General features: G+C 39.5%; 1 protein-coding gene across 3 annotated transcripts in view; it reads right to left on the bottom strand.

The window, feature by feature from the left end:
• The window catches only part of zfpm2a (zinc finger protein, FOG family member 2a), a 124,062-nt gene extending 99,381 nt beyond the window's left edge, over positions 1-24,681 (bottom strand). For all 3 annotated transcript variants that reach the window (XM_058054015.1, XM_058054016.1, XM_058054013.1), the window contains exon 1: positions 24,395-24,681. In XM_058054015.1, the coding sequence (XP_057909998.1) occupies positions 24,395-24,434 (40 nt within the window). In that variant the 5' untranslated portion in view covers positions 24,435-24,681. The remainder of the gene's footprint in view (positions 1-24,394) is intronic.
• Between the last annotated feature and the right edge of the window lie 1,082 nt (positions 24,682-25,763).

The following is a 25,763-nucleotide window of genomic DNA, read 5'->3' as shown; positions in this document are numbered from 1 at the left end:
ATCAAGCAGTATGTGCTCCACAAAACAGAATCAATATCACGGTGACTCAAGCGTGGGGTGTCTTTTCCACTTGATGTTGGGTTAAGTGGAAAAAAAGTTTCTACCACTGCAGGTTTTGTTATTGTCCTCTTCGCCTTTCCATCAATGGTAGCACTTTGTGCCACTTGATTTCTGTTGGCATGGCTTGGTACGTAGCCCCACATTTAGACCGCTAAATTATGCCAGTCCTGAATCTCTTGCCCCCCCCCATCTGCTCTGATGTTTCACCCCTTCTTCTTGCTCAGTCAGCTTCTAAAACCGGTAACTCAACCTCTGTATTATCAGGCTCAAAAAGATAAGGTTCTGGATCCTCATTTGTCTCAAACTAGTAGTCGTCGTTTGCTCTCTGGAAGTCAGCCATAGCAAACACGGAATATGCTCTCTATGTAACGTTAAGTTGCTACGTGCTTCGCGAACCTGTGCGGCGAAGAAAGCAGTTCTTATAATGAGCTTATAATGACAAAATACTGTAAATTATAGTACTTTATGTACATGTTATTATGAATGTTGTGCATGTACATGGTGATTGGGGCCTGAATCCCAATCACGTCCATTCTTAGTGAAAAACCGCCAGCATGAAGCGACTTTCTAGAGCTCACAGAAAAGGAAAAGACGTTCGTTCATGCCCACACGCAAAACTTTAAATTATTATTATTTATCCAAAATTATTTAAATTATTTGTGCAATTTACTGTTTACGCTGTACATTGTTGTTCATATTTGATGTCATCTATTTATTCTCCATATTATTATAATATTGTTATAATATTGTTATAATATTGTTATTATATTATATTATATTATATTATATTATATTATATTATATTATATTATATTATATTATATGTAATATATATTATATTATATTATATGTAATATATATTATTATTATATAATGGCAATTTCATCGCTGTGTTATTGTGCAATGACAATAAAGGAAGTCTATCTATCCATCCATCCATCCATCCATCCATCTAGATCAGGGGTGGGCAAACTTTTTGACTCATGGGCCGCGTTGAGTTAACAAAATTGTGCGGGGGGCCAGAACATATACTTAACACACACACACACTCTAATTTTATTTTATATGATTAAGATATGCCTTTATTCGTCCCTCAGTGGGGAAATTTGTAAAAGTGTCATACTATCAGCTATATGTTCTCATTTCCCTCAAACGACAAAATGTAATTTTACTTTTTTTTTTTTTTACTGAATAAGACATCATGTTAAAAGTTGAAATACTGGACTCAAACGCTTGGTGGGCCGCATGTGGCCCCCGGGCCATAGTTTGCCCACCCCTGATCTAGATTGTGAATGATGGGCAAACTTCCAAAAAAGTGCAGCTCCTTAAAAGTCACACATTGTTCTTACTTTGTTAATGAAAGGTGAAATGTCCCTTTGCAGAGACACAAACACTGTAAACTAATTTGTAATCATGTTAGCCTTCTCGTGTTCTTCGGGTTGCCTTTATGCTGGATGGATGATTTATTTCTATCGTTCCGATTCTTGCATTAAAATAAAACCATTTCCATGTACGCCAAATGTGACAACAGAAACAAAGCAGGTGGAGTAGACTTGCCTTTAATTACTGCTTTTAAGCAAGTTTTTCACACAAACATTCACTTTTAATGAAGCCATTGAGTGAGGCTCCGGGGAGCTATCATGGCTAAGTGGGGGCATCCATCTTCAGCCATCGGCTCATCTGCAGACGAGCGGAGGCTCTGTCGAAAGCGCACTCACCTCATATTGGCTCACTTTATCTCCACTAAGTAAAGTCACTGGGATGGTGGTAAAAATACTTTTTATTCACTAGCTGTGACTGGCCAGAGAGAGTTTTGATTGTAAAAGTGGCAGGAGATGTTTCGGGCCTAAAGCTAGTTGCTTTTTTAGCACAAAAAAATCAAATAAACTGCATCTGTGGGAGGTTGAAATATTATATTAGTAATAAATTACAACACTAAAATTGCCTGTGACACAGTTAGCTTTTAGTGGCGCCTAATTTAATGGAAACACAAAATAATGTAGATAAAACAATGTTTTCCATCAAGGAATTTCTATGAAATTAATATATCTGAGATGCCAATTTCATTCCAGCATTATGAAGGACGAGGGGGTTCCTTTTGCAATAAATTCTTCATTAATTTAATTCTAATTTGCCTCTGGTTCCTATTTCTACTATTGATAGTTCCACTTCTTAATACCTCGGATAAGAGGGAGAAAATCATCGCAATAACTCAGTGGAGACTGCGAGACGCAGATAGGATCTAAATATTACCAATGCCAAAAGAAGTGTGAAGTCTGATGAACATTTCAAAAGAACAATTCTTTATGGATCAGCTAAATCTTTTCCACTTTTTAATTAAAAGTAAAGAAAATAGAAGTTAATTATCCTGTAAAGATTAGCTGGTGGGCATCTTCCTGTAAATTAGTTCTAATTAAAAGAAAATTGTCAAATGACATTCAAAGCGCTGTCCTCTAAAACAGAGAGTGAGATGGGCTTTTAGCTCGCCGCCTCCCCCTCTTTCCCACCCGCAGCCTCGCTGTTAATTCTTGATCTGGCCTTGCGAAGCCTCTTGCTGGAAGATTATGATTTAGCCAGTTCTTCAGAAAGCGCACACAGACACACAATGTCTCTCCTTGGCTAGCAGGACTCCATAGCACACAGTGAAATACTGCAGCGTCCATTGTGAACTACACGCTCATAAGCGATTATAATTTTATTTTTACCACAATAAAAAAATAATGCGGTGACATTTTTGTTAATTAATGAACATGTGTGTATTTATATATTCACTATAAGACTAAGAATGTGGCATATATATTGATTTAACTTGATGTTTGTGATGCTACAAGAAAATTCTCTAATAAAAACATTTGCAAAATATTATGCTGACCATATTTCATTATCACCCAATGATACTAAGCATAAGATAACCTTATGGTTCAATCAAAATTCAGCGATAATGTTAATACGTTTTTAAGTATGTCAAGATATTTAACATATTTTAGTGTTAACTTTGCCAATTATTGACCTGTGTCCATGTGTTAAATTAAAGTTAATGTAACAAAAAGCTTAAAAAATACCTGTACTTTAAATGCTTTAAATAGCTTTAGGTGAGTTACGGTATAAAAAAAAACATTTTATCGAAATGCGCTACTTTTTAAAAATAATAATTCAAAAATGCAAATTATTTAAGAACAAATACCATAGCCAGACACCAACAGTGTTTCAGTGTAAATAGTATTCCTCTAACCACAATGCTTTCACCAGTAAGAGATGAATTAGCGTTTCATACCTTTTTTATCTGATTTCATGTGTATTTCATCATTCAGTGTGTCTCTTGCCTCCATCCCAGCGCATTGTATTATACAATATTCCAGCAACAGCCAAACAGAAGAGAGCTAAAACCCTCACTGATGCCCTTCCATCTGCTGTAGCTAATGATGATGCTCTGTGTGGCCTGGAGCAGAACTGTGCGAGGGAGATTTACACCCATAATACCCCTGGGTCTCTGAAGCTGCACCGCTCTGTGAAACACCGTCACTCCATCACTTTCCATATGATATCTGGCAGAACAGGTAACAATGGGCCAGCAACAATGTCTTTTTGTACTACTGACAAGTGCCTTATTTGGTTGACATAACCTGCCTCGGAGTCTGAGGAGTGTCACGAAGCACACAGGGAAGCGGGTGACAGTTACACCGCTGAGACATTGTGCACTTGCGACAATCATACCTGGCTTTATTCGAAAAGATACTCGACAATAAGTGTGACATTGGGGTAAGTGAGAGGGATGGCTGTCTTGGAATGCTCTAATTAGAACGACGATGGCAGTAGGGGGAAAATAAGACCGCGCAGAGCTGTTCCTAAGGTTTATAAGTCCTAATTGCCCTTCAATTTTGGTGCCTATAACAAGTGAAGCAAATATAGTGAGACACAGGACCATAGTGTGTGTGTGTGTGTGTGTGTGTGTGGAGAGAGAACACCATTCCCCGGGGATTGAATGCACATACACAGTAAATGGAAGTGGCATGTCTCTGACCTTTGAGTTGCAGCATATGAGTAAAATGAATGTGCTGTCAAAATATTGCTTGAGAAATGACAATCCACCTTGCCTGTCCCAAGTCTTGACACGGTGTGCAAGTGGAGAGCAGTAACCCGCTGATCCCGACATTTCAAATGAGGGGATTATCATGACAACAAACTGCCGCCTGACACACTGCGTCCCTTTAAAGATATTCTGGATTGTCGCTTATTATTGCCAACGTCCCACACAGTCTCCCTAGCAATGACGTTTGGCAAGTATTAAAAAAAAAAAAAAAAAGTATCCTCAAAAAAGATTCAGTACAGTCACACTTGACAAAAGAACTTAATGGCAATCTTATGAAGTAAACTTAAAGGTAGGATATTTGAGTGGTGTCTTCATTTACACCCATGTAATACTCAAGTCCACAGAGAATAACTCAAATTATAAAGAAAACAAGTGCCTTGAGAAGAGAAAGCTTGGGAGGAACAAAGACAGGCAGCCTTAATTATTTCTTGGCGTGAATAGCATGTCAATGGGTCACCTTAGTTCTGCTAGGCATTCACCCCCCCTGGGCCTCACAGGTTTCAAAATGATGTCCAAATTATTGTGCGCTCCATCGCAGCATGGTGCAATTATCATGTTTACCGGTGGTGCATTATGGCAGTGTTGATGTTTACACCTGTCTGCGTGAGATGGCAAGGTTTACACTCCGTAATTTTGCAAATGTACAGTATGCATATAAGCTTGTTGGCAGTGAATTAAATTAGGTCAGAAATGGAATACATCAATAGCAACCCATATGTGCATCTTTCTTTTCATTTTTTTCCACCCCCCCATCCCCCCCATCCCCTATCCCCATCCGTCTTTGCTCGGAAGCTTGGCGATGAAGCAGCTTGAAGACTGCAGAAGTGTGATATGTGAAAATCACATTTGCAGATGAGCTTGAAACTCCCTTTTAATATTCAGATATCAAACATTCGGCAGTGAGAAGCTCGCTAAGACGCAATTCGGGGGAGAAAAAGCAAGATCCACGTCATTAAGGGGAATCGTTGGAGGCTTGGTTTACATTTTACACAAATGTACGACCAAGTAGAAACATCATAAGTTATCTGCAATAACAATGCAAATTTTTGTCACAGAGTGCAGGAAGATTGTGTCAAAATCCAAAGTCGCTCAGGTCTTTCTTTGGTATTTCCCCCACTCTGTGGCTTAACACCCTCAGCTTATTGGGGCTTTGATTTCTTTCATTTTTCCCTGAGAAGTCACACAGGCTTGTAGAGTCAAAGACACTAAAAGGTATGTTTGCCACGAGGCACAGGAACACGTGTCCTCATAGCCTGCCAATAGCTCATCAAACACATGAGGCCGCGGACGGATGGATGGAAGCCCGGCTGGTGTCTAGGATGTCTAAACAGAATCCGCTCTGCAGCACAACCAATGTTTGCTCGCTTTCCCTCAATACCACAAAAAAGAAAAACAAAAAAAACGTCCATTCTGTGACCTTTTTCTGCACATAAATGTACCAGGAAGACTACAACACCAGCACAAGGTTCTTTTCCTTTCTCGTTCCTGGTGATTTTCAGAGTACAGTGGCTCTCTGACAATCATTTTGCTGTTTTACGGCCCAAACCTATTCACTGAATGCTAGAATATAGCCTTTGCAATTTCCCTCTACTGCCTTCATTTCATCTTAGCCCTGCGCCAAATTTGTCTTCGTGCCATTTTAATTACAGCCAAGGCAATCTTTATGATGGTATTCAGTGAAAACACCAATCTGCAAAAAAGGTGATAAGTAGAAACGCCACCCGGCTTTGGTATCAGTAATAAACAGACACGTAATTGAATAATTTGACCTAAGAGGCTGATCCTGGGAAATGGCATGTTGGAAATATTATTTGGAATATTTTAGGCAGTTCACTGTTTTGCATGACGCCTGCAGTTGGAGAACACAGTGGATTTGGCTGCTTGCCTGGGCTATAGGGTGAGTTTTTACAGTACTGATAAGCCTTTGGTAGCCCGGTAGCACTGAGATGTGTGTGTTCATTTTCACCAGAGGAACACTGGCTTAAATCTATGTGCGTGCATGTGTGTATGTACACAGAGGAGGGGAAGACAGCCAAGTGTGCCGGCGTCCATATGGACACACACCCCTGTGTACCCCCCCCTGCCACAAACAGACACACACACGTCTATGAACACACATGTAAAAAAAGAAGATTTACGGAAAGCCTCCGAGACAATGACACAAGGTTCCTTCCTGTTTAAGGATATCTGTCACAGGATGATGGCTCTGAGTCAATACCGCAGCAAGTTTGCATAGAACTATCTAATAAAATGTTAAATAAAACAAAATCCTTTTTTCAATCTTTTTGCTCGCTCACCCTCCGCAGTTCAACACCGATTTGACTGCTGGCATAATTTTGCAGAGACAATTTGCAGATGCAGCAGAGCTATCAATCCGAACAGACACACAATCCGGGTCCAATGTCACTTCTCCTCATTATGTTAATGGTTAATACATGCAAATGAAAACATTCTAGCAATTTGATGTCTTTGAAGATAGTTTTCATATTGTCTTAGCCGTAATGATGGCACACTTTTCTCCCTATAGCTTTGATTTATGGAAGTCGACTTAGTTCATTTTTATCAGCTATGAGTTCATTTCTAGGGCTACTGGAATGTGCTTTTCCCTTCCTCTTACTATTTAACTAATTACAATTCAGGTACCATAAGCAGATTTTTCATGCTATTGGTGTTGTTCTTAATTAAGAAACAAATGAATTCTCCCCAGCAAAATAGATGGAACAACGGGATAGGGTGCCAGGGGCCAGATGCGGCGCTTCTTAATTAGAAGTCACCCCATTGTCTGAGGTTTTTAATGAAGCCCCAATCTAAATGGATATCAAAAAAGCTTCTAGTGAAGAAGAAAAACACACACACACACACACTGGCCATTTAAAATAATAAGGAAATAAAGATAATGAAAGACAAAAGACATGTACTCGCAGCCCCTGCTCCCACCTTCAGTTCAGTTCAAGCAGCGCTCCCGTCACCTCTGGATGAGCCCTATTAAAGCTGCTCGATCCCTCGCCTGCCCCCCGCCTGCCGGCAGCCATGTCTAATGTTCTGCCAAACCAACATAGAAACACTCTTTTCAACTTCTCATCAAAGTGGAAGTTTCATTACCCTGTGGATGGTTATCAACTAACCGAGGCAGCCGTCAACTTCCTGTCTCGACTGGAAAAAGAGCTGAGGCGAGCTGAATCCGTGTTTGTGATATCATTGTAATTTGTGATAGGCTGCTGTTTTGTTCTCTGAAGACTGACACAAACTTCCAATTAGCTGGAACAAATTGTCACCTCAGTGCAATATAGATGCTAGAAACGGTGGGAGACAAATCAGGATGGCCCTGTGAAGACCAATCATCGGCTTCAGTGATGCTGGCATCGTGGGGAGCAAAGACGATAACATCAGGCTGCTTTGAGTGAAATAAAAAAAACATAACATGCCCATAAGTGCTGCCAACCCCATCAGACAGCATGGCTTAGGAGCTCCCCAGAGGATGGGCCGATGCCCACTGATACAAGCCCAGCAACCATCTTGGTCCAGCCCAAGTATCCCCGTGCCCAAGGGCGGTGCCATCAATGGCACGACTTGTGCCAGATTGGATCCCCCCACCAGCAATGCCTTTCAAAAGATGTTTTTTTGTTTTTTTTTTTAAAGATCAGGTATGCGGTGTGATTTTTCTTTCGCTTTGTAATGTGTCACACACTGATGGAGGCTGACTTTAAATCTATTTACTTTTATTTTATTTCCATGAAACCCGACTGTCACGAGTAAATTTCTGCAAAATACGATTTATTATTTATAATAACAAATTTTTATTCATTCATTTTCTACCGCTTATCCTCACAAAGGTTGCAGGAGGTACTGGAGCCTATCCCAGCTGTCTTCGGGCGAGAAGCGGGGTACACCCTGGACTGGTCGTGAGCCAATCACAGAGGAATTTTTATTATTTGTTATTTTTAATCTATTGTAAAAATTCAAACCTGCAATAAAGGCCTGTTGTGTCTCACCAATCATTACAGTGACATTACTCACATCTAGTAACCAATACTACATACTATACTCGCCTTACCACCCCACAAAAAAATAATAAATTGTTAAAATATAGTTAATGATCTACTAGCAAGTGTGAATATGAGAAAATGGTATTTCCCGAGCTAGCTAAATACTGCAATATCACTCTCAGCGTCATATCTAAAACTACTGCATCCTTGGCTGACACCCACGGTAGCGGTGCTGCTGGTCTCGTGTGTCTACTTTGTTGTGACTCTGAAAAACGTTGACACCTTTGGTAGCTTTGATAAAAATCTGTTTCCCTCTTGCCTTCTCCTCTTCTCCGCTCTGCTGGGAAAACTCAGCTGACAAGTTTGTTTTGCTCCAGTCTTCCGGAATCAATCTGGACATGCGCAGTAAACTTGGTATAGTCCATTGCGTGAGAAGGGAGATCATGTTAGATTACGAATTCGGATGTAGTTTTAAGCACGTCAATTAAGACTAAAACAGTAATATGTACTTTAAATTGAAGGAGAAAAATAAATAATTACTTTTTATGACATATTTGGGGGTGTTTGCCTCATGATAATTCCACCCTTCGGTCTTTGAATGCGTCTTTTGAATGCCTTATCCTTGTATTTTAATTCATTTAGCCATTTTTATGCTTGGAAATGTCTAATTTAGGAAAAATGGCGCTATATTTGCTTAAATATGCATATTTTCTGACTTATAATAGGCAGTATTCAACCAAAAAACAGCATGATTTAGTAACTAATAAATTTTTTGATAAATTGTGATACAGTGAAACCATGAACAAAGTGGCGATGGATGACTGCATTATCCAGACACATAATATTAACATAAAATAGATAATTTATGATGTAACTTTTTGAATAAGAAGTCCTCTATTCATTTATTACCATAATCTTCTGTCTGTTCACTCATGTGCTCTCCTTCTCATTTACAGCATTACTTGTTTATTTATATCTATGAATGAGATTAGAGGGGGAGATTAGCGAGCAGACACATGAAGACACATGAATAGCGATCAAAGACAGGAGAATAATGGAAGTCTTTTGGTGATTGCTCAGCTCCTTTCAAATCTACCGGTGGAATATGCTAACTGTACAAGTGCACTTTGACAACAATAATTCAAAATCATCAGGAGAGTGAGGCGTGTAAACACTCCAGATCAACACATACGAGTACACTATATACTCATGATGCATGGAGGGCACGGGAAATGAACAGTTCAGAGATATTACAAAACATCTCCGACATAAATAGAGATGTTTACAGGTCCCACTGTTTCTGGAGGCTCTCTTGAGGAACATCAGCCATGAAGAGTAAACAAGCAACACATTTGTGGCAGAAGTATGGCTACAAATATGACATTTCATCCAGTTGATTTATGTAGAACGCTGTGACAGCTGAATCGCCTTTTCCCTTCTGTTTGTCTGGATGGTGCACATTCGGAAGATGCACTGTTCTGGCCAATTATCGGTGGCAGGACAGAGAGACCTGTCACTCAGGTTTTTTATGAAAAATGGACAAGGGACAGCACAAAAAGAGGGTAGAAATGCGAAAACAAGCCATGGTAAAATACAGAGCATCAGACTGGAGTTTTGACAAACTAACTTTGCAAGAAGGATTTATTTGCAGCTGCAAATGAAGGGTCGGATCTAAGTACCAGTGGGCTAATTATTTATCCTGCTGGCTTTATGGCTCTCATTAATTTTCTCCCTCTCTTTCTTTACCTTCCATTGGAAGTCTGAAGTCAACCTGCATCTGGTGCTGATAACGCTGGGGTCTCAGCACACCCCCCTCAGCCTTCCTTCAAACCCACACAAACACACTTCCACTAGAGAAAAGAGCAATATACATTTGCTGGATGATTTTACGTGCAAATACAGAAAGATGTTCTACCTTGAAGGAGAATATATTGTCAATAGAATCTGTCAGTCCTCTGGTTATGGTGTGTAAATTTGTATTGAATTTGGCCTTGACTGGAGTATCGCTTTATGGGGAAAGCAACCATATTTAGTCACTCACACACAAGACAGAAGAAATGCGTGATTTAGCAAAGCGTCAAGACATGTAAGACACGTAATAATCAGAATTAAAAATCCATACTCTATTTAACAAATACATGTACCTTTGTCATTATATTCATCATATTAAACCGGGTTAACTGCAACTGTCCAGAGTGTATCCCACCTCTCCCAGAAGTTGGGGCGGGCTGGGATAGACTCCAGCTCCTGACTTTCAAAAGGATAGGCAGTAAGTGAATGACCAAGTAAATCATTTTATAAAGTACAGTGGTACCATGGATAACATCCGTTTGTCCATGTGTTTTTTTGGTTGAAGACCAAAATTTTTGCAAAAATTTGCCTTGGCTTGCTTGTTTTAGCATTCCAAAATTTGGTTTGTTAACGATACGGGCACATGTATCATGCAATGCGTTGTGGGCTGCGAGCGTCATTTTAGAGTAACAGCATTTGTTTGCTTGTTGCAAGAGAGAGCGATATACAGTGCTAACAGGTCAAAGTGATGTTAGATGTTCAGTTGTACAGACATTATTTTTGCAACATTTTTTGCATGTAAAACTACTATATTTATTGTCTATAAAATGTGTTTGTGTTAACATTTGTGGGATCTGGAACAGATTGATCGGCTCTACTTTCTGTGCTATGGGAAAATTTGCTTTGGTTAAGAGTCCGTTTTGGTTTGAGTCCAACCTTCTGGAACGGATTAATGATGTTAACCAAGGAACCACTGTGTATTATTCTATGAATGTTAAAATTAGGATTGTTGTTTTCTTAAGTTAGCTAAATAAGTTTAAAGTTTAAATGTTTTAGTTTTCAATGAGTGCTCAATAAAAGTTGAATCCATTGTTATTAAAATGATAATTTAGATTATTTCATTAATGTCATTTGTATCCATCCATCCATTTTCTATACCTCCATCTCTTTCTCTTTCTATACATCCATCCTCACTAGGGTCATGGGTATGCCAAAGCCTATCCCAGATGATGGAGGGGTCACCAGCAATATTCCACAAGTTGAAATTGAACTAGCTGCAGTACAGCAAAAGTAATGGGTGGAAAAGTATTAATATTGAATTGTTGAGCTGCTTTGTCATTGAACTTGTTTGTGTATCTGTGTCTCACAAGTTTTCTATCGCCACTCAGGGTGGTGAATGAAACTGAACCAGTTCGGCGTAAGAAATCGGAAGCCAGCAGTTCGGAATTGAGGGTATCTGCAATTTCCAAATGGTATAATCTGGCTCCCCTGCAACCTCTATTCTGCCTGTCCATTCCCCCCCCTCCACCTGTCCATCACATTTACCCCATCACAACCATGACTGCAAAAACGTCACTTCCAACAGCCACATTGTCAATGCACCGACAAACCAAACGTCCAATTTGAGCCATTTCTTCCAGGCGGCGTGCTGATAGAGACTCCACACAGGTCGCACTTTCAAACGCAGCAGAGAGACGCAGTGGGCGGGAATTGGTGCAAAGCAAATATTGTCAACTTGTGCTGACTTCAAACGGCAGTCAAATGGCAGCCGCCAACTCGGCAGAACAGAAGCTGCTTTCCACACAAGAGAAAGAACCCACAGAACTTGGGATGATTCTTTTCAACTTTAACTTTTCAGGCAAACCACAGCATTTATTTCTCTTCTTCAATGCAGGAAAGTTAAATATTGTATAAACAAATGTACACAGTTCCAAGAATAATGGTTCTTTCTTACTAGGATTCGATACGTTTGATCGACTGCAGCTTTTGCACATTCTATAATTTTTGCATTTGTAACTAACTTGGAGAACGTATAACTAGTTCCATTCACTTCCAGGCTCTACAACGGTCCACTATCAGGGCTCTGGGGGTGATGGACCTGGCTAGTCAAGATAAAGAAGACCCTGATGAAATGAACCATGTGGAAGCAGAGAGTGCTGCTCTCTACTGATGGAAGACATTCATGAGAGGTGAGACTGTTACAGTGTGGTATTGACCTGAGTGACCCGCCTCACTGCTTGACAGCACAGACGACAGGGTTCCACTCATAGCGACAGTATCGAAAAAAAAAACACACAAGTACAACAGGTCTGTGAAATATTACAAACATGACATAATTCCTCATATTGGATTAAAATACACTGAATCTGTGTATCCAGTGTTGTGTGCGATAGTGGCAGGTGAATAAAAAAAAAAAACTGATATAACTAACCCGTCCTTTAAAGTGACATATTAAATACTGTCTGATAATTCTGACTGACAATATTCCGTGTTATATGATTGTAGCTGTGTGACACAAATCATTATTTACCATTTCCACATCTAAGACATGCACTATATCACAAGCATTGAGCTGGTCAATATACATCACTTCTCCCCCAAAGGATTACAGAGCTTATCTGAAATGATATTCAATAAAGTATGACCGCAGAAATACAGAGTGGAGTGTTCCTGCTCAGATCTGGCTTGTGCTTAGAAAAAAAAAATAACACTTTATTGGAATTAAGATCTCAGTCAAGATTACCTGCAGAAAAAGTGGTTAGATGTCTGTTCTACTGCCACGTCCTCCACTTTATTCTGTGCTGCTTGGGTATGGGGACCAGACCAGTGTACTGTATTGTATATTGTTTTCCAAAAGCACCGGGGTGTAATCAGATGCTTTTATGAAATGAAATTGGACAAAAGAAACTAATATTACTTGCTTAAATGCCCCAATGAAGCAAATGCAAAACTGGTCCTTATGTGATGCTTTACAACCACACTAATAATGAAAAAAAATGAAAATAATAATGAAAAAAATGTCAATGTTATTGTCATATAATCTTGTACTTCGGTATGTGACAAAAAATAAAAAATAAAAAAAATACAAATTAATAAAAAAAAATGAATTCTATCAGAAGGGCAGGAAGTGAACAAATGTAACTGATTGTAAAAGTACCAGATGGAGGGGTAGGATTTAATAAGCTTTGCTTCTTCCTACTCCTTTTGGACATGTGGAACTGTGAACTGATTATGTGATGCATTCAATTCTAACCTGATGCATGTTCAAATGAAATTAAACCATTACCATTCCCAATTATACCAATGTTTCCACTGGGTGTACAGCTGACCCTCATTTATGGGCAGGGCAAGTTTATTCATAGAGTACAACATATAAATAAACATGTGCTTTACAGTAAAGAATGATTCTTTATAAAATCATTCCATGAAAAAAAGAAAAGAATTCAAAAATCTTTACATAAATCATTCCATAAAATGGAGAAGAAGGAGGATACTACTATATATAATATATATACTGTTATACATAATCAGGCTAACTAACAAACCAACAAGCAATCTAAAATGTTTTCATTTTCTGTCTTGTTTGTGTTTGCAATCCTAACCCAATATTGAATTACAGTCATGCCACAATTGTATAAACTCATTACATTTTCTATGATTTAAATGTCCCCCCCACCCATCAAGCACACAAACATACAGCTAACCCCGCCGCGCACAGTATATGTTTTCTTTCTTGTCAGGCATTTCACAAAGCCTCCACAGAGTGCGGTTTGGGCACTTGGGCTGAGTATCTGATGAGAAGTGTGGGGACTGTCAGGGCTGTCACACACTGTAAGTACACGCTAATTAGCTGATGTATGCAGGGCCTCGTCCATGTTGGAGGGGTATCAAAAAGCAATCAACGCCCCATCCCTGATGAGCCACAGAGCTTCGCATTGTCTATGGAAAGATGATGTGTGGCTGGACACCGACTCGGCTTTCCAAGCCGCCATAATGCTGCACAATCACTACTTTTTATGCAGAAATCTTAACCCCAAAGCCACAAAGGATAAAAAAAAAAGTAGGGGAAATGTTGAGTTCATCATTTTCAAAGTAGTCTGAAGATTTTGACAGTTGCTCTTCTGAAGCGGAGAATTGGAGAAGTGGGAGAATTTGCCCGAGGGTGCCATAAAATAAATGTATGAATGAACTACTTCATTGCACTATTGTACATATTACTGTAATATCTTGTTGCATTCATAGATCATACTGTTTATAATTTATATAATCTGCAATAACCATACTCTAGTCACTTCATTGCAATACTGTACATATTACTGTTATTATTGTAACCATCACATCCATACTGTTTATAATCTGTATAATCTACAATAGCCATATTATAGTCATTTATATCCTTGTATATATCCTCACTGTATTATAGTCATAGCCTGTTATAGTTTTTTACATACTAGATCTGTCCATTTTTTTTCTACATTTACTTACTACTAAGGTACTTATAAAATTGCACTTCTGGTTGGATGCTAACTGCATTTTGTTGCGTGTACCAGTGACATGACCAATAACAATAAAGTTGAATCTAATCTAATCTAATCTAATCTAAAAGAAATAATATAGATAGTAGGCAAATGAGCAGCTGTAGGATGACACCGGACAAATATACTGTCAAAATGAATGGAACGCATGTACATTTTCAGTGTGTTGAGGAATGAAACAAAAAATCTATCTACTGTATATCAAGCAGTAGCAGTAAAACTCCAGAATATCAGTGTGAAATAGTGAAAAAAATAATGAAATCTCCTGAACACAATTTGGCCACCCTTTCATAATCTAATTTGACCGAAGGCCATACAGCTAATTCGTTTCAGCAAAGACCATAGGTGTTTTAGCTGCAGGCTCCAGTGGAGAGAGGCATGCGTGTCACACAAAGACCATTGGTTAGCAACGTACCAAAAGGGACTCTGTATCACCATCTTATCTTCAAAGGACTGGGCAGGGGCTCAGGGGAGCTGTGCCACCGCCTTGCCTCCACGCAGACACACACAGAGGGGGGATTTGGACCTACGTGGAGGAACCAGAGATCTCTCGGCCAGCACCCAGGCCTGGACTCTCCTCCAGCTCACCCGCGGAGAACAGGCAGGGTTCCTGCACACGCGGCACAACATCAATGAGCTCATCGCCCCTCTACTCCCCTTCCCTTCTTCCTCTCCCTCTCCGCCTCCCTCCCTCCCTTTCCTCTGCAAACCCCCTCATTCGACTGCCTGCCCATTTGCTTCCTGGCCTCAGCTTGATGGAGGGAATGGGATCTGAACTCAACTTAGACACAGAGTTTCCACATTTCACAGATGGCCGGGAGAGGCTTTGCATGGAGGTGAGGAAACAGCGAGAGAAGAGGACACTGAAAGAAAAAAGGGAGAGAGGGAGCCGCATCGCCGGCGCCGAAGCGAGGCCGATTTCACACCATGGCAGAGTGCGCTAAAGCAAACCGCCGTTAATCCACTCACTGAGGGGAAGGCCTGGAGCTATTCCACCACCCGACCGCCATCTCCATCCACAAAGCCATAAATGGTACATTATACAACTGGGCTTCAGAGACACTGTTGATATGCTGATAGGTGATGGACAAAGACCAAAGCAGCCACAGGAGCCAAGTTGCATACAGGACTGAAGGCTTTGGCGCCGGACAGAAGAGCATAAACGTATTCAAGCATGATCTCTGTACCTGCTGAGGTGCAAACTGTTAGCGCGCTAAATCTGTGCTCGATATCAAGGTTAACTCAGGACCCCTCCTGAAAACAGTGATGGATGTACGGCACGCTAACACTCCCACGTCCGCTCTTCAATAAAGCAGCTTTTCTCCCGTCCCGTCCCCACTGTGGCTCCTTATCTGTATAGAGTTACCAAAAGTCTTAAAGATGAGTCTTTGAACTTATGAAAGACAATCATTACGAATGAAAGACGAAAAGAAATATATAAGCACGGGGAAATTTAAATAAGTTGCGGCAAAGAAAATTGCATTGAATTGTGTTAACGATAAGACATGCAACCAGGCTGAGCCACAAAATGAGATGTTTTACATGAAGCGCGCGGCCTTGTAGATTAGAGCGCCATCCTGTTTGGACATGAAGCCAATTGGGTTACTATCGCATGTAGAGAGAATTTGAAAGATAAGTGAGAACTATGAGAATTGTTCTAATCCAACTGTAACAAAAAGCTGAAGTATATTGTCTTTCCCCCGAAGAGGCACTGTATGATAAGCATCTTTGATGAAAGAAGTTCATTACTTGTGCAGCGTTAATATGCTGTGTTATGAGCCTAAGCCAACCTACAGCGAGGCAGCCTCTAAATGAAGCCTCCAACATTTAATGGACATCATTAGGTGAAAACATATAAGAAATCATTATGGTAATTACAAGCCCCTTTTATTCACCCTGTCTTTGACGAGAACGTTGTCCTATCAACCACTTCAACCAAACAAAGACTTGTTGTCTATTCGCCCAAATGATGTCTGCTTCCATTTGGATGGGAATTGTCTCTGGATTTTCTCTTTTTTTTTTTTTTTAGTGAATGGCCGTGAATGGAAGCTACATTTTAAAAAATGAAAACTTGATTAAAACGGATGATTTGCATTTGTTGAATTTGACTTCCATTTGCGCAGCCACTTCATTACAAGTGAGACCTTGATCTTGAAAGGAGCTCCCTACAAAGCTAATGGACTTGTCTGTTACATCTGTGGACCCTGAAAGGGCCAAAGCTTTCTATTAAATATCAGGCACCGCTACGGGCACATAAGGCTTCACTTCACATCTTTAGAAACATGATCTAAGCAGCGACAAAAGGACCGAGGAACATCTTTAAGGAGATTCAAGGCAAGACTTGGCTGTTTATTTACATTATCCATCCAACCATCTTTTGTCACGATGTTGGATTTTCTTCCGAAAATGCAGAGCGACACTCGCTGTAGACTTCTTTTTTTTTTCCATTTTTGACTCTTTGTTAAACAAACATAATACGGGGGTGCCATCTTATCAGATTCCGCTTACAATAACAGATCGCTTCAAGTCAAAGCCTATGTTTAACTTACTCCATCCCATGGGAACATTCAGTTCAAACAAGTCAAGAGACATCTGCCAGTCGCCTGCAGTTGATGATGTCAACGAGTCCCCACTGGTACCAGATTCCTCCACCACACAATCATTCCCTGTGAGATTACTGCAATAGGATATTACTGTACAAACTATGACCATGTGTCCTCCTGCCACAAAGCTTAGCAACATATTACAGTTTGTCAAAGCCAGCTATTGCCAGCGAGAGATAGATACAGAGAGAGGAGAGAAGCCATTGACCTTTGTGTCCTTCATATTTGCCTAGCTTCCCCTCCACCCCAATCTTCAGAGTGAAATCATCTGATCCCAAACTAACTGTCAACTGGCTTGTGATGGTAGCAAAGCCGACGGACATCAATCAATCAGATTTTCTCCTCTTCTATCACAGAAGAATTTTTTCCAGCTTTTTTTTTTTTTCAAGCTTATCAACTGACCCAGTTGTTATCCTGTTTCTGAAGCTTATAAAAAAACTTGATTATGGTCAAATATACTGTATTCCTCAGAGATTCATATCCACTGACGGAGCACAGTATGTGATGATTGTGGCTTTTCATAATGTACATTGTAATTCTGATGAATTGATCATTTGAGCCGGTTATCTGTGGTTTTCAGGAATACGTAAACCTTAGATAAAAATCCAATCTGATATCAGACAAAACACCATTTTAGTTGGCTTACACTTGCTCAATGTCAACAGTCATTACCAGATAAGCATTTTGCGAAATGCAGAGAGAAAGAAAATTCTAAAATAATAGTGACTGCATTTTCTGCATTCCGGATGTTGACTCTGGCGCTGATTTGAGGAGACATGCACTTTGCAGTACGTCACTTTAGCCTCATCATATTTGCATAATAATCTGTACTTACAGCAAATATAATCAATGGTCATCAACTAGTTTTGATTGGAATAATTTGGCATTAAGACTATTTACGTTGCAACACTTTCCCGCTAATCACATGCAGGAAGATATGGCCTCTGATCACATGACGTGTAAGCTGCGCTGTCAACAGCTTTAGCAGCTTTGCAATGGTGCAAATCAAAACACAGCCTTTTTTAGCATTAACATGTTTGGAAGTTTGTCTTATACTTAAAGCATATTTGACAGATAAATTGTTTATCTATTTACAAAGCCTTGTCATTAGTGATTTTTCACTGAACCCCTAAGATGCTGTGTGTTTTGTGCCGTTTGACTAGGAGAAAATGCTGATGTACAAATTGAAGTGAAAGGCTTGTTGCCTTAATCCTCTGTTGCCACCTATCCCTTAACTATCCTCGGTGCCTGGTGCATTTCATCCCAATGTAAAGTTGTGCATTGGCTCCCTATGACACACACACACACATATACACATACACACACACAACATCCCCCAGTAATTCCTGCCAAGCTAAAGATTTGGCTTGAACAGCTATTAGGGTGTCATTCTGTGATGTGCCAGCTACTATCCTCCTTCAGAAATGGTGTTCACGACATCATCACTACATTATCCCTTTAATTAGTCTATTTTACTTACATTTTTTTTCATTTTTCATTCACAAAAATGTCATTTAGTTTGAATGTGAGGTCAAACTAACGACTTGGACATAAATACATACATACATACGGAAAACTGTCAGAGTTTCTTGGTATTTAACAATTCCGATTCATAAAGATGTGAAAGCATTAAAGAAACATACACTCACTATGCATATCCACAGAACATCTAAACTGTTCAGTGGTCTAAAAAGAAACATGCCTCATCATCAACCCGTTAATTGTACAATATATTCATTCATAACACATTTGTATCACCAAGGTGAAAAAGGACCTGTGCTAGTTAAATGAACGCAGAATTTATGATGTGTGGCAGTCTCTGAGCCTGGCTATTTCCTCTCTTGGCTGGGGCCAAATGGAGAATGTTAAATGAGGCAATTGAGTCCCCGGGGCAAGAGGAGGATGAAAAAAGAAGGCATTGCCCCTGCTCCAACCCCAAGGAGCATTCTGCAGCATCCAAGCACTCTGGTCCGCTGCTTTATCCACATAGCACAGAGTTAGACACAAACTCATCTGCTTTTATACACAAAATGCATAAAAAGTAACACTTGGGAGTTCAACCACTTGGAAATATTGTACCAACACAGACCCACACAAACTAGATGAGGAGTTTTCACATTTGTATTGTGAAAACTGTGTACATTTGTGTATAGAATCTCATTACTGTATCATATGGACTGTACAACTGGGACCATAAGATGCATAATATTCTACAGCTGTATTTACAGGAAACCGATTTCCCCTGCAGTCCCACACTGTCAGCTACACAGACACACTCCAAAGTTGACACCCCTGATAATCAAAGCTTTGTCTGGGTCTTAAAAGGGCGTACTTGAACAACAGCGAGAGCAGAGGCCGTCTTTGCTCATAATGGCCTTTGGACATCAATATTTAAATCTTACATCTCTGTTGTGATTAGAAGGATGCCTTTTTCTCCCTCAGCCTCCTGTCCTGGAACACTGGAACAACAAGATGGGGGTGAAAGAAAGCCTAAATCAATGATCTTTGAGTCTAAACTAGATTCCTAAGCAGTTTGCCACTCTCGGCAGCAAGATAAGATAAACTCTCTTTGACCTTAGAGATGAAGTTGCCATGACGATCGGGGAGTCTACTTCTTTATTGATATTTTCCTGATGTAACAACAAATGGAACTAGATCCCGGCCTTGATAAGTGCGATTAATTAATACCAATATTGATCACGACAAGCAAGAGACAAGGCTATTAACTTAAAGCAGGCTGAAAGTCAATTGTTGCGGGGGGGCTCAATAGACATCACTGATATCAAATTTGAATAAACAGAGAGCCACACACTTAGGTGGTGGAAGATAAATAAATAATATCAAGTGACAGCGAAAGTAGTGCCCTCCAAAATGAGAGCCTGGCCAAGCAGTTATTGGAATAATAACAGAAAAATCCAGGAAAGAGGAAGATAAAGAGGAAACTGTGTGAGGAAGTGACCTGTACCTTGGTTGCAACCCTACCCACTTATCACGCTGCTGTCGAGGCTTTCCAGGCTGCAGGGGCAGCAAGGGCAACTTTAGGCACTGTCACTCTATCAGCTGCCAAGCACAAGCCCGTCCAACATGACTTATAGCTCCTTTTTACTTACGGAAACAACATCTGCTTTCCATTCCTCTATCTACATTGCAACTATAAATGACAGCAATTAACAGTAGCACTGCAAGTGGAAACATATTCTATACTGAAAAATGAATTTTAACAATAAAAACACCTCAATTAGACAAAGTATGCCCGCTTAAAAAAAATTAAGAACCCAATTGGGGATCCTTCAGCTAAGACAAGGCGACAACACAAGCTGTTATTGTCAGGGAACAGATGTTGGAGGGAAAGTTGGCATCCAGCAGCCCCGGTGCCTCTGACACAAATCACAAAGAAAAACACAGGAGATACAAAATGATTGTCACCTAATGGAAAAAAAAGACTCTTAAATATACAGCATGGCGTACATACAAAACCGTTTTCATTTCCCACCCCCGAAACATCTGACTGCCGCAGTTGTCGGTGTTTGAGGACAAGGGTGAGAGGCGGCACCGTATAAACTCTCTGGATACAACAATCTCCATGAGAATAAAGCTGGCCTAAGTTGTAAAAATATTCTATTTAAGTTCTGCATAAATAAATATATCCACAGCTAACACTCTGATCCATGTGCTTAGAACACATAGGCACATGACTGTTGTACTGTACAGACACTAATGTACACACAGGCAAACACACATGTACACACATACACACAGGATGTTGGCAGACAGTTCAGTAAACACGCTTCTTATCATTTACGACTGTAATCTGCCTCTGATAAATGCCCCTCAAAGATAGAAATGTCACCTGATATGATAAACAGTTTGCTGGCGTTCCATAAGTGGCCATATGCAAAGGTTGGAAACAGTAACAGTAGCACAAGGATGGAAAATATTGTTTAAAAAAAAAAGCATGTGGAGATGACCTTGTATATGTTAAATTTGAGATAGAAGTTAATTAACAGTTAACAATAATATACAAATTACATTTCACATTCAATATTATCATCATTTATCATCTGCAAAAAGAAGATTATCCCCACTTTTTTTTTTACATTTTCATAATATAACCAAAATTCATCATTGTACACTGCAGTGGATCATCTTCTCGAATGTGAGATCACTATCACAAAAGTAGATTAAGCATGATGACGGAGTATGACATAGCGTTAAGCTCTGCAAAGTGTGGTTGCTGTGCGCTAGCACAACCCGGCTCGTTGCCTCACATCTTGATTGGATAATATCAAGCAGCGAAAAGAAGCCGCAAGAATTCTCAGGCCACCACATAAAGACGACAACAGTTAAGGCGATAGCACTAAGTCAATTTAATGAGCACATTTGACACAAGATGTCTGCGCATGGCCTCGGAGGGCTGCTTCAATATGTTCCCATAAACACCAGCGGAAGCACACATCCTACATCATCCAGATTCACTTTTATGCTGTGGAACTTTGTGGGGCAATTTTACAGAAAAATTACTCAGAGGGGGCCTGGTTTCAATTGAGCCTGTTCATATCTTTCCTTCCTATTAAGCATCAAACCGCTCTCCTCGCAGTACCAATAAGAGGTATGGGCATCACCAGCATACTGGAAGAAGGGAGGGAGAGATGGAGAATAAGGAGGGTAAAAAGGAGGGAGCTTGGCGGAATTCACACATCATACTACAGCAGCTAATCGCAATCCGCACAGCATCAGCGATATTTTCATCACTCCTGTCCAATTCTACTGAGCAGCCTAACAATCTGGGCAATTTATTGGCATATTGGCACGGGGTGATAAGGCTAAAAACAACAGCAGCTAGCAGCTGGGGCTGGGGAGATGAGCTGATAACATTGATATGTGCTCCCACACAAAACACCTTTCCCACTATCTCCTTTTTCTATCAAACTCTTATTACAATAAAAGTGTATGGGTTTTTTTCTCTTTCTTGGAAAAGGGGAGGGTGATACAGAAATGGGGCAATATATATATATATATATATATATATATATATACATATATGTGTGTTGGTGTGTAACATTTCACAGAAAAAAAAACAAGAGGGCAAAATACATAATTTATCACTGTATTATCGGGATATCCAGGCAGCCTAATCAAGGAGCACTGAGTGACTATTTTTTGCCTTATCATCCAAAGTGGTGGAAACGGAGAAGGAATTATCAGGCAGCTGCAGATTGCTAGGCTGGAATTTTAATGGTAATAATCGGGTTTCTGATGGTATATCTTCTCTGCTTATCTTTCCCATTATCTGCCCTTATCTCCCCAGTCATCGGAGCAAATTAATGGTGCTCTTTCAGCATTTCCTTTTTATCACTGCTCAGAGAGCACCCAAGGGGAAAGAATAAGCAAAATATTAAAATACTGCATAAATCACAATTTTAGATAACAGTCCAATGTATGCAGGGAAGAAGGTGGTGGTAGTGGGAGGGTGGTGGGGGCACTGCGCCCAACAACCTTTTTTTGTCCTTTAGAATGACTGTCTGCGTTGACTTTCTGTGCAGTGCCTTTTTTTTCCCAGAGTTCCCGGGGTGTGAGAGAGGATCTAGGCTCCTTGTGACCTTTCTGGTTGCAACTACAGCTTGATTATACAGCCGCACACCGCCTGCACATTAACATGATCTTACACATGACATACTAATTCACACACGGCCGGGTCACAATGATGAAACTGCAACACAAATGTTAGACTTCCTTCGCTTGACTACAGCATTTGGATGCTGCGATTGGATTGGTTCAAAGATGAGCACGTCTATCACGTCACACGCGTTGTTATGCTTCATTTGATGTTGCGGTGGCCATGATGTGTTCAATTAATAGCTGAAATATAACATCAATTGTCCAGACATCGACATTACTTCCCTCATATTTTTGTCTTTTTGAAGACTTTGGAGTTAAGAGTACATTTGCTAATTTTTCTGGGAATAATTAAAACATTCTAGCAGTGAGTAAAAAGTTTTGTATGGGAAATAACATTAAAAATAAAATTAAATATTAAATATTTTACTTTGAATGTAATAATAAAGATATAAATCAGACCTTCATCACACACACACACACAATAAAATATCAATAAGATGAAGAAACAAATATTTAGCATAAGAAAAAAAATAGCACAACACCCACTGACGCACAATGGCCTAAATAAAAAGCAGCAAAAAATGCTCTCGTGCGCTATTACACATGTGTCCTCATAAATAGATGACTGCAAACATGCAAATACATACACATACACATTCACACACGCCTACACAAACACCTAATATTTTCCCCCTGGTCCCTCGCTTGATTGTTTTAACATGTCTTCGAGCAAAAAGGAATTGATTTTATGATAAATTAGTAGCAGTGTATTTTTGATATCACATCCAATGACATCTCACAGTATCGGTACAGTATTGGAAGAAACACCACACACAGTGGAGCTGGTAAACACACTTATTTAACACACACTGTCAGCTGTGATTGTAGTAAATCTAATAATTATTAATTGAGATGTATATTTATCTATTATAATAAAATGTTAACAGGAAAAAAGCAGGAGGCCAAAAGGTCATACCTGTAGATCTATTCTTAAAAACCAAAACAATCAGGAAGAAAACATCTCGTAAACACGAGGGAGTCCATAGTCATTTAAATATGTCAACTACGAGGATGAAGGCAGTGTCAACAGATTTTATGTGAAATTAAAAATATATATTATTTTAATAATAATAGATACCTTCATGCATGTTACAATTATTACTACAATTCTAATAACAGTGATTTAAAAATGACAAAAAAAATGTGTGTCTAGTCAGGTACACACACCACATGTGTGGGTCAATGACATGCATGTGTGGGTGTGTGTGTTTGTGCATGTGTGTGTTTTGGCCAATATGTGTCAATTAAAGCATCTAACTATATAATTCAATAGCATTTATATTTCCTTTGGTTATGTATCATATCTAATTGAACCATGCGGGCTATCACAATGGGGGTGCACACAGAAGTGTGCCACTGATGCATACACATTTATGGATGTTAACTAGGCTCAAGTCGGATGGAATCACACATAGTAAAGATCTTTTTCAGTCTTTTACCGCCGTTGGTGAAACTTTTGAGCCACGGTGGGATTTGGAGCGGAACTCACCTCTTGAGAAGCCCACAGAACGAAGGAGCGGCGTGACATGTATAAGCGGCACTTCGGGTGGGGGGCTGATTCAGTGTCACTGTGGTCACCAGCGTTTATAAACATAACAGAAACTCCCCAAAAGCCGAGAGACAACATCGGAATAAATGAACGGAACTTACGTTTGATCTGCCTGGGGTTGCTCTGCTTCCTTCGGGACATGCCTGCTGCGTGGACGGTCAGTGAATCCAGGTGTAGTGCGGACAAATCGATAGCTTTTGCTTCATCCAAGCAGTCGGTTTTTAATATTTTATCTGCTGTTCAGTGAGAAAGAAAATTACAAAGAAGGGCGCTGAACTACTTTTTTTTTAATGTATATCGTTCCGTCTGTCTTTATCTTTCTGTCCTCCCAGGCTCTGGCTTTGGCGTTGCCCCTCTCTCTTTCTCTCGCTCTAACACGCACACCCCCTCTCTCTCTCCTCCTCTCTCTCTTTTCTCTCCCAAGTCAGCCTCTCACTGGTGAGGTATAAAGTGCTTCGCGATTTTCTTTGCAGATAAGGTGTGGTCTTCGTGGGCCACCGTACTTCACTTGACATCCAATGACATTCGCTCCGAGGCATTAATTGGCACCGCCCAATTAGAAATGCAACTTGTTATGACTACAAACTCCAGTCCAACATATTACACATTAAAAATACATAATATTACACTTTAAAACAATTTATAATAAGCTAATCTACCTGTAAATGTATCACAAAGCAAACACTTGACTGAAGTGAACTAAAATTTTGTCATGCGTTTATAAAAAATTGCCAAAATTATTACACATATATTAAAAACAACTGTTTATAATATATTTGAACAAACACACTGAATTTGTAGAATTTTTACGGAAAACAAATGTATTGTCATTTGATTTGATTATTATTTTTCACATATACCTGTATGTTTTTTCTTGTATTGTTCATATCGTTACATTTTGATATTGTATTTATTGTTTTATTGTTTACAATCTCTTGGAACATATTATTGGACACAGGTTTGAAGGATACAAATGTTTGTTTAAGCAATAATAGAGAAGAAGGGAATAATTTTGCTCATTTTTTATAATGTAATTTTGTCTTATAATATACTTCTATATTTTGAAAATAGTGCTTTGCCTAAAATCTTTGTCTTTGAAATCAAATCTAGGAATATGAAAATGTTCAAGTGAAAAGTATACCGTAGGTATCAGTATTAGAATGACCAGTACTGCCTTGGCTTTACTCTGTATCGAAATCGATAGCAAAAATTTGCAGTATCACGCAACCCTACTTAACATTTTTATACCACTTTATTTTTAAATCTACACGGATATAGAATTTCCAGACTCAGGATGTGCATTTTCCTAATATATATATTCTACATATGCTGTGTATATATGTATATATACATAAAGAAAAAGATATACAATATTTAAAAAGTAATAATAGTAGTCATAGTGATAACACATTCATATTTGAACAGCCATGTTCTGAATAGTTGCCTAAACTGGAAATCACTCCCTTCAAT

The sequence above is a fragment of the Doryrhamphus excisus genome, chromosome 17 (genome assembly GCF_030265055.1).
Source record: "Doryrhamphus excisus isolate RoL2022-K1 chromosome 17, RoL_Dexc_1.0, whole genome shotgun sequence".
Classification (NCBI taxonomy): Eukaryota; Metazoa; Chordata; class Actinopteri; order Syngnathiformes; family Syngnathidae; genus Doryrhamphus; species Doryrhamphus excisus.
This window is presented reverse-complemented; position numbering and strand designations above follow the sequence as displayed.